The sequence below is a fragment of the Cucurbita maxima genome, unplaced genomic scaffold (genome assembly GCF_002738345.1).
Source record: "Cucurbita maxima cultivar Rimu unplaced genomic scaffold, Cmax_1.0 Cma_Scf00012, whole genome shotgun sequence".
Taxonomy (NCBI): Eukaryota; Viridiplantae; Streptophyta; class Magnoliopsida; order Cucurbitales; family Cucurbitaceae; genus Cucurbita; species Cucurbita maxima.
The window spans coordinates 1224986-1233715 of NW_019272028.1; the positions used below are offsets into that span (position 1 = coordinate 1224986).

The 8730-nt window shown below is 35.4% G+C and overlaps 2 protein-coding genes across 4 annotated transcripts; both read left to right on the forward strand.

Annotated features, from left to right (window-relative positions):
* The first annotated feature begins 31 nt into the window (after nucleotides 1-31).
* On the forward strand, nucleotides 32-4531 carry LOC111486895. Of its 3 annotated transcripts, none has more exons than XM_023134055.1 (9): nucleotides 32-233; nucleotides 958-1087; nucleotides 1446-1497; nucleotides 1706-1781; nucleotides 1924-2006; nucleotides 2495-2591; nucleotides 3547-3592; nucleotides 3743-3867; nucleotides 3950-4531. In XM_023134055.1, the coding sequence occupies exons 1-9, from the start codon at nucleotides 191-193 to the stop codon at nucleotides 4294-4296; spliced, it is 999 nt and encodes a 332-aa protein (XP_022989823.1). In that variant the 5' UTR covers nucleotides 32-190; the 3' UTR covers nucleotides 4297-4531. The 3 variants fall into 3 exon arrangements, with proteins under 3 accessions (XP_022989823.1, XP_022989824.1, XP_022989825.1); XM_023134056.1 differs by having other exon boundaries at nucleotides 3743-3831; XM_023134057.1 differs by having other exon boundaries at nucleotides 3743-3807.
* Nucleotides 4532-6918: 2387 nt separating this feature from the next.
* LOC111486897 (zinc-finger homeodomain protein 10-like) lies at nucleotides 6919-8223 on the forward strand. The gene has a single exon (XM_023134058.1). The coding sequence runs from the start codon at nucleotides 6971-6973 to the stop codon at nucleotides 7886-7888; it is 918 nt and encodes a 305-aa protein (XP_022989826.1). The 5' UTR covers nucleotides 6919-6970; the 3' UTR covers nucleotides 7889-8223.
* The last annotated feature ends 507 nt before the right edge of the window (nucleotides 8224-8730 follow it).

Sequence of the window (8730 nt, forward strand, 5' to 3'; positions counted from 1 at the left end):
TATAAGATGAAATTGCGCAATAAACGTAATGTGTGACTGAAAAGGCAGAGGCAAAGAAGAAGGGGGGTAGAAAGAGAATCGAGAGAGAGAGGTTCCTTCTCTGTTTTCGCGTTGAGGTCTGGATTCTTCTTCCGCTTCTTGCCTCCTCGACAATCAAGACTTCCATTTCTTCTCCCTCCGTTTCTTGCAGATGAATCGCTTCGATATCTTCCAGATTTATCATCAATACTGTGGTAACAACTTCCTCCTCTTCCCCTACCGCTTCAAATTTCAGATTCTGCCTTTTTCTCTTGATTCTTGTCTGATGTCTCTTTTATTCATCATTTGCTACTGCCAATTCTCACCGAACATTGCTTTTGTTAAACCTTTCAAATCTTTCAATGTTTTCTGCCCTTTCACTATCTGTTGCAATACTTTTCTCTTCTTAGGATTTTTGGTGTTTTTCATGCAAATCTATGTCTTTGTCTTCTCGCGGATGCATGTTAACTTGGAAGATGTAATTTTGTTATAGATTTTGATGTTATATATATATATATATATATATATATATTTATCTTTCTAAAGATGGTTAGTTTCTAAGTGATTTTTTATGTTTAAGAAGTTATGATGTATTTGATTCGGAGAAGTCTGGGTGATTTTATTTTTGGGAACTGCATTAATAGTTTGGATGATAAAGAACGTTAGAAATTCAGTTTATGGTACTTATTTCGGAAAATAAGATGCATCAGGCTCAATGTCAATGTTATTTTCTGGTCAGTCAACTTAGAGAATTTGAATGAATTTTATTCTTCCAAATGAGAAAGCCCTGTCATTATTTAGGAGGGATAATCCAAGAATTAGTAATTATTGTATTATGATTTCTGATTCCACTGCAGCCCTTTAGGGGGAGAAGCTATAGACTTACCTAATTATTTCAGATCGATAAAATTTACATTATTTTTACTTACTTGTTTATAGGTATTCGATCTCAAAATGGTCTTTGTCATGGGAATGGAGGTTTTGGACATGTTGAACCACAAATGGCCAAAAGTCCAAAGCAAGCACTTGCAGAGCTCTTAATATATGTGCAATCGTCACTGCATACGGGGTATATCCACTTTGTTTTATACAACTCAATATTTCTTGTCCTTCCAAACTAAGACATTTTCTAAACATTTTTAACCAACAGACATATGAAACTAAGATAGTTTATCAACTCAATTATTAAACTAAGATGACTTTTAATATTGTAGACATGGATGTTTACTAGTTTGATTTCATTAGTTATGGTATGGTCCTGTGTTTTCTAGCAGTTCAATAAATGGAATATTACATGGAAAAAAGTTGACTTAGCTGCCTAAATACGACTTGATAAATGAGGCCATCATACGTTGTTTTCATTGCAGTATAATTTTTTTTTCTTATATTAATCTAGGTTATCTAAAAAGTATAAATTACATTTGCAGTAACTCAATCCTTCATGAACTATCAAAGCTGATGTCATATCTAAACTTGATGGTAAACCCTTCCTTCCTATCATTTTTCCTGGTTTCCTACTGTAATCTAGTTTCTTTTAATTTGGCAAGCTTTTGGGTATTGGCTGGTGGCAATATTATATTTTCAGTAAGATTCATAGTGTTTTATTCATGTGCTTCAGTTAACTTTAAGAATTTTGATTGAAAATTTTTCTGGTTTGTACTTTGAATTTGACAATTCTATTTTGTAGGTAGACTTCTCTGAATTTTCACGCTTCTATGAGTTTGTTTTCTTTGTGTGCCGAGAAAATGGTCAAAAGAATATCAGTAAGGTTCCTTCTTTTGGCTTGGATATAAAACTATGTTTTAGTTTCCTAATATGAATGATATCATGACATGTGCACTGGGTAAGTTAAAAAATTTCTTACTTTCTGATAGTTTAGTTTTTCTTCTTTTATTTGAATTACAGCCGTTGGTAGGGCAATTAAAGCATGGAGATTAGTTTTGGATGGGAGATTTCGGTTACTTAATCAATGGTGTGACTTTGTTGAGGTACCATTTTCCCCCTTTTTTCTTCTCCTAATAAGGTCCCGTTTCCTTTCTTTCTTTTCACTTTGGTTGTAATGTAGTCTACAAGCTTTAAATAAAATGTATAATGATCATAATCAGGAAACCGGAATTTCCACCTGAAGTTGTTTTCATCAACGTTGGTTTATGAAATATACCTACATGCTAAATACCCATGAACGGACATTTCTATCAATGTTATTATTTGCCATTTGTAGACACGTTTGGATGCACATTCATATGTATTTTACAAAATATATGCATGTATCTCAATTTTTGAAGTTAATGAATTTGGGAAATTTTGGGGTTTTTTTTTATACCTAAGATTCTAATCTATCAAATTTCTTCTGTCTAGGTTTATGCATCCAAGTTATTTTTTTGGGTTTTATTCTTTACCTTGTTCCTTGAAATAGACGTGTTGTGGCATATGATCCAACTTATCTCAAGGATTCTAACCTAGTTAAGTTCCACAGAACAATCAGCGACACAATATTTCTGAGGATACATGGCTTCAAGTTTTGGCTTTCAGCCGTTGTGTACATGAAAATCTGGAAGGGTATGATCCTGAAGGTATTTGTATTTACATTTTTTTGTTATCTTTTAAAATATTTATTTGTGTATTAAATACGCTGAATTAAAAATGTTGAAGACTTGGGAATTACTTCAAGTAATCCGTCTCCTTATCTGTTGGAAGTTGGTCCATTGATACAATTGAATCCTATCACAGGGAAAAAGTCGCGGATAAATATATTTTGTCAATTTATGTAAGAAAATATAATACTTTTCATGGTTAATCTTCTGTTTTGGTTCTTCTACGGATGCTTGAAATATTATGACATTGCAAATATTAGTTGATCGTTTTGTTATGCTGGCATAGTATTGTTATTTTGTTTCCTCAAGTGTATGCTTAATGCTTGAAAATGTTTTTGAGGCTTGTGCATTTTTGTTTTTTAAGAAGCACATGCCTCTTCTGCGAGAGTCATACACTGCGATTTGAAGTTCAATAGTTATATGATGGCTGGAAGAATGCATCTAACAGTTGTCTGCATATTCTTCAAATATAAAAGTCCACCTTAGAATGCAATACTATAACAGCTCTGGTTGTGATAATGTAGCCCTTTATTACTTTTATCGCTAAAGCTTAAGAAAGATGCAGAAGACAAAATTTAAAGAATAGATTGATAATACAGAAAACAATTTAAGGAATAGGTTGATCCCGTTAGTGATAGTTATTACTGACGTTAAAAATGAGCTGCATAGTTTTGACTTGAGAAATTATGGATGGATACCTCCCCCCATCCTCCCGGGACTTTTATATAATACGTAGGTCTATTGTTGTTGAATTTAATTTAAATTTGTCTAATTAAATTGAGGATTATGCCTCATTTCTCTTGTAGAGGAAAGAGCCTCAAGACTACCCGTAGTCTTTTGGTGGAATGTTGGGTATGCCTGTACATAAGCATAATGTTTTTCTATTTTTCTCTACTGTACTATTTGGAGGTACTCAGTTGCATTCTTCTCTCAGGTGCTTGGCCCGTCCTAATTGATGACTTCGTCGAGCACATGTACAGGTTTGTTTGTGGGGGATTTTACAGATGCAATGAGTTTGAAGTTGAAAGTAGTTAAATAATTCTGGCTTGGATATAGTCTCGAGTCTGACGTGGTATGGTTTAGTCTTGTACTAACACTCGATAAGCTGATAACATCTAATTATTATGCAGGCTGTCAGGATCTAATAAAATCTCAAAGTTACGTTGTAATTGTGGAGGCTCAGAATCACAGTCAGGTGCATCTGAAGATCCGTTTCCTGGTATAATAGATTACGTTCAACTGTCAAAAGAAAAAAGTACTGTTCTACAAATGGACTTCCATGCCGTGCAGAATGTTGTATGTAATAAGCTCTGTTTTACGGGTTATGATTGTGTCAGGATTAAAGATTCTCCCGGGTTTGAAGAGGAAATTACCTGAGGACTTGCAAATGGATGGGATGGTGTCTCCGAGTGATCCTACAACTGGCTCCATGGATTCGAGTCCTGTTACGAGCATCAAGAAAAGTAGATTTATGGCTTGCAAGCCAGTGAACTTGGAGATAAACGGGCCTTCATGTAATGCAGCAGCAGGTGAGAACTCAGAAATGGTTCGAAATAATGGTGCAATGGGTTGCTCCAAAGCTCCTTGTGCTGTTGAAGGTTGTCTGTCACAAGGTTTTGCTGGGCTTTTCTCGACACGTTCGTTCTTAGGATTGGATCAAGAAAGGAAATCGTCATTCACATGAGTACGAGCAATTTAGCTACCATGATTTTTACAGGTCTCATGCTCTCTTCTTTGTGATGGTACAGCATTTTTAATCGGATGAATTGATGATTTGGCAGCAAAATAGAAGAAAGGATTTTTTGAGTGTTTCTAAAGAGAACAGAAATTAGTGATTTGGCATTACGCTGTAATTGGGTCTTGGTTGGTGCATTTCAAAAAATGAATAAAAAGTGTTCAATAGTTTGTGTTTTGTTTTATAATACTCTTCTCAATCCACTTGGCTTACATGAGAGTCAAAAGGGTTTTAAAACTTCAGGTCCAAACCAGAATAGAGGCCGCCATGGTTAGGGGATTGAAGATGTGGAAAAGAGAGAAGGAACAAGGAAAGGGCCCACCGGCAACTCGAAACCTCGGAAGCTGGAGATCTGCAATGGACTGAGCTGCATTATTATTAGGTCAATCACTGACACTTTCTTTGTTTCTTTGTTTCTGAAGAAGAAGAAGAAGAAGAAGGGTGAATGAATTGAATGCGGAGGTTTGTCGTTCATCTTCCATGGCCCCCTCAATTTCCTCTCGCCTTTCACTATTATTAACTCTCATTATTCACCGCTCCTTCTCATCATCTCTATTTATTTCACCAAACTAACTCACCCTCTTCTATTTATTTCTATGTCGTTACCTTTACCTTTATCTTCCCGTAGATTTCCATAGATTTTGAGTATAGCTTTAAGTAGTCGGAATATTAATATTTCTCCTTATATATTGTACGTTCTTATTTTTAACCACATATAGGTTCATTAATTATTCTGTCATAATTTAACTAATTAAAATATATTACAAATTAAGAGGTCAAAGGTTCAAAACTCTTTACGAGGTATTAGGCATAGTAGCATGAAAAAGAATTATTAAATAATTGATGACGTCTTCGTCCTATAACAGAATAGACATGAAAAGGAGGTAAAATTATTGGGATCGAGATATAAAGTGGAGGGTCATTTGATAGAGACGAGATTGAGTAAGATCTAGTCATAGGACAAAAATTTGAATATATTTTAGGTAAATGAGATATGATGCCTATAATAATAAATAGTAGGAATAATAATGGGACTTTCAACATATTGGATGTGTGGCTTCCTTTTAGTATAAGCTAAAAAAATAATGGATCAAATGTTGAGAATTATAAAGTTTAAATTTAAGGGAGGATATAAAATGATTGTTGGTTGGTTGTTGAATTATGAATATTTATTATCATTTTGACTCATAATTTAATTAAACATATTAGCTTAGTTTAAAAGCTTATTACTTAAGTGGTGATATAAGTACAAAGCATGGTATTTATATATTTAATTAAATTTTGGTGGGTGGTAAAGAAGAGAAGTAGATAAAGAATTAAAAAATAATAAAAAAAAAGAAATAAAATGTGAATGAATTAATTAATGTAATTAATATGATAAGACGATAGGGCCCATGCCCTACAATTATGAGTGAAAGGGTTTAGCTGCCCCATTACTTGACCCCCCTACTCGGGTCCCACCACCCCCTACATTTTTCATATTTGCATTTTTGGGTACCCAAATTCCCAAAATGCCCCCTCAAAAGGGAAAATAAAAAATAAAAAAAATAATGTGGTGGATCATTATTGGGAGAAAAAGCTATAATTGAGTGAGAATGAAAGCACGGAAAAGCTTGTTTTACAGTTTCGATGCAAATTATTAATATTTCATCCTTCCTTCCTTTTCTACCCTTCCCAATTTTTATTTTTATTTAAAATAATAATAATAATAATAATAAATAATACTGATTACTTATTCCACGTGGTTTATTTAATAACCTCACTCCAAAATTTAAAATTGTTTGATCCTACACTAATAATATTTGGTAGAATGAGAAACTCAAAGCGGTGTCGTTTAGCACGAGAATAATAAATTCAAAAGAAAAGAAAATATGGGTTCAACATCCTAAAATTCCTTTGAAGCCGACATAAATACCTTCCACTTCCAGCCGTAATATTCAACTCTTTAGAAAGACAAATCTACCCTCCCCACTCCCTCCCAAATACCATATCCATCAGCACCAACTTCGTCATTACACTAGTACCTGGCAATATCAAAAAAACCAAACTGAAGGGAAGGGCTGGCAATATCAAAAAACCAAATAATAATAATAATAATAATTATTATTATAAAGGTAACTTTAAAAGCGGTGCAGTCCTTCCTGCAAGTTGGCAATAAAAATAAAATAAAATAAAATAAAATAAAATAAATAACATGGGGTTGCAGTGTATTGTCTCTGGTCCTCCCTCCCTTCATCAGACATCAGCTATAGTTAAATTTAAATAAATAAAATAAAAAAAATAATTTAAAAAAATTCCCCGGGTCAACCCACCCCTGACCCACTCATAATTATCCCCAGACGACGAGACCCGACTCATTAATTCATCAGAACCCCCAAAATTAAATTTAAAATTAAGTTGGACATATACTAAAAATTACTTCCCCACTCCCGTATTTATTACCCATGCAACTAACCACACATTATAACTAACCAGGGTTAAACAACCCAAGTATTCTATTGGGTTAACAAAGCTCCACCACAGAAAAGCTCTGATTTTCTTTTTTTCTTTTTTTTTTTTTACAGAATGGTTAAGTTATTATTTCTTTGTTGTGGTTCTTGTTGTTGTTGTTGTTTAATTCTCCATGTTTAGAGAGGTCTGTGTTTTTGAGAGAGCCATGGATTTAGCCCCAGCAGCTCCCATCACTACTACTAATAACACTAAATCCCCCGACCCCGACACTGATAATACTCCCACAACCATTCCGCCGCCTTCCGCTAAATCGCCGCCCTTCACCAACGGCCTTCTCAAGCGCCACCATGCTCAACACCCTCCGCTTGTTACTTACAAAGAATGTCTCAAAAATCACGCCGCCACTTTAGGAGCTCATGCCTTAGACGGATGTGGGGAATTTATGCCCTCTCCTTCTGCCACTCCTACCGATCCCACTTCGCTTAAGTGCGCTGCGTGTGGCTGTCACCGGAATTTCCACCGTCGGGACCCTGAGGAACCAATCTCGACTTTGGCGATTAATTCCGCGCCGACTCATGTGATTGAGTATCAGCCGCACCATCGCCACCACCCGCCTCCTCCACCCTTGGCTGGCAATTGGAGTCCGAATTCTGCGTCGCCGCCGCCGATCTCGTCGTCCTATTACCCATCCGCGCCACATATGTTATTGGCGCTTTCAGCTGGGCTGTCCGGTCCTCCGCCGGAAAACGCACAGCGGAGCCCAAATGGACGGAAACGATTCAGAACAAAATTCAGCAACGAACAGAAGGAGAAAATGTTGGATTTAGCGGAACGAGTTGGATGGAAAATGCAGAAGAGAGACGAAGATTTGGTTCGAGATTTCTGCAATGAAATTGGAATTGAAAGAGGGGTTCTCAAAGTATGGATGCATAACAACAAGAACACCATGGGAAAAAAGACCGACACCAATGGCGCCACTACCACCACCCCCACCGCCACCGCCGCCGCCGCCGTCAACAACAACGAAGACAGAGCAGATGCGGGTTTGCATATGCATATTGGCTCAAATGGGTCATCCTCTTCCTCTTGATTTACTGCTCTGTTTCACAAGTAATTAAGAATAAAACTGCATCATCCTCATCATTAGCTGATATAGAAATCCAAGCTAGGTAGCTCTGTTTTTTTTTTTTTTTTTTTTTTTTTTCCTTTGAAATTTTCATTTTTGCTTAGTGTTTAATTGAATCAATTAATGAGAAGACCACCCTGTTTGGAGTGGATTATAACATGAAATTATTGATTAAATGCATTAATCATTAATTAATTCCACATTGAATTCGGTGTTAACGAATGTTTAATGTTTTTTTCTCTTTTTCTGTAAATTTCATGAATCTAACGTCTCATCACAGAGACCAAAAGATTTCCCCCTTATCTTCTGTCTCGGAGAAAGCAGCAGAAAGTAGAATATTGCCTGAATATTATATTTTGTGCACATTTCCAAATTCTGATTACGTTAATTAAGGGATAATTATAATTAAGTTAAATTAAATTATATATATATTACTATTTTCAATCATTGGTGGTACTTGGTATTATTGTTTATTGTTCAATGAAGCGAAGTGCAAAGGTTCAGTGATGTACCTGCTGCTGCTGCCGCCGCCTTTGCTACTACATGATCTACATTTAAAGAAGGGTTTAGAATAATGTTGTTTGATTTATTTCTTCATCATAATCTAATACCCTTTTCTTTCTCACGTTTATAATCATTACCTGAATAGAAAAACAAGAAAATAATAATACTTTTTTGGGCGAGATTTGATAACTTTCGAGAATGGAACTAAACATTCTTTCCATTCTTGTAAGAGTGTGAAAACCTCCCCCTAATAGACCCGTTTTAAACGTTAGGTTGACGACGATACGTAACCGGCCAAAACA

What these genes read in the sequence shown, in the direction of transcription:
- LOC111486895 (XM_023134055.1), top strand. Translation starts at nt 191, where the DNA reads ATGAATCGCTTCGATATCTTCCAGATTTATCATCAATACTGTG. An exon ending in AAATGGTCAAAAGAATATCA is followed by an intron (nt 1,782 to 1,923) that starts GTAAGGTTCCTT and finishes TTTGAATTACAG; the next exon opens with CCGTTGGTAGGGCAATTAAA. An exon ending in AATGGTGTGACTTTGTTGAG is followed by an intron (nt 2,007 to 2,494) that starts GTACCATTTTCC and finishes TAAGTTCCACAG; the next exon opens with AACAATCAGCGACACAATAT.
- LOC111486897 (XM_023134058.1), top strand. Translation starts at nt 6,971, where the DNA reads ATGTTTAGAGAGGTCTGTGTTTTTGAGAGAGCCATGGATTTAGCCCCA.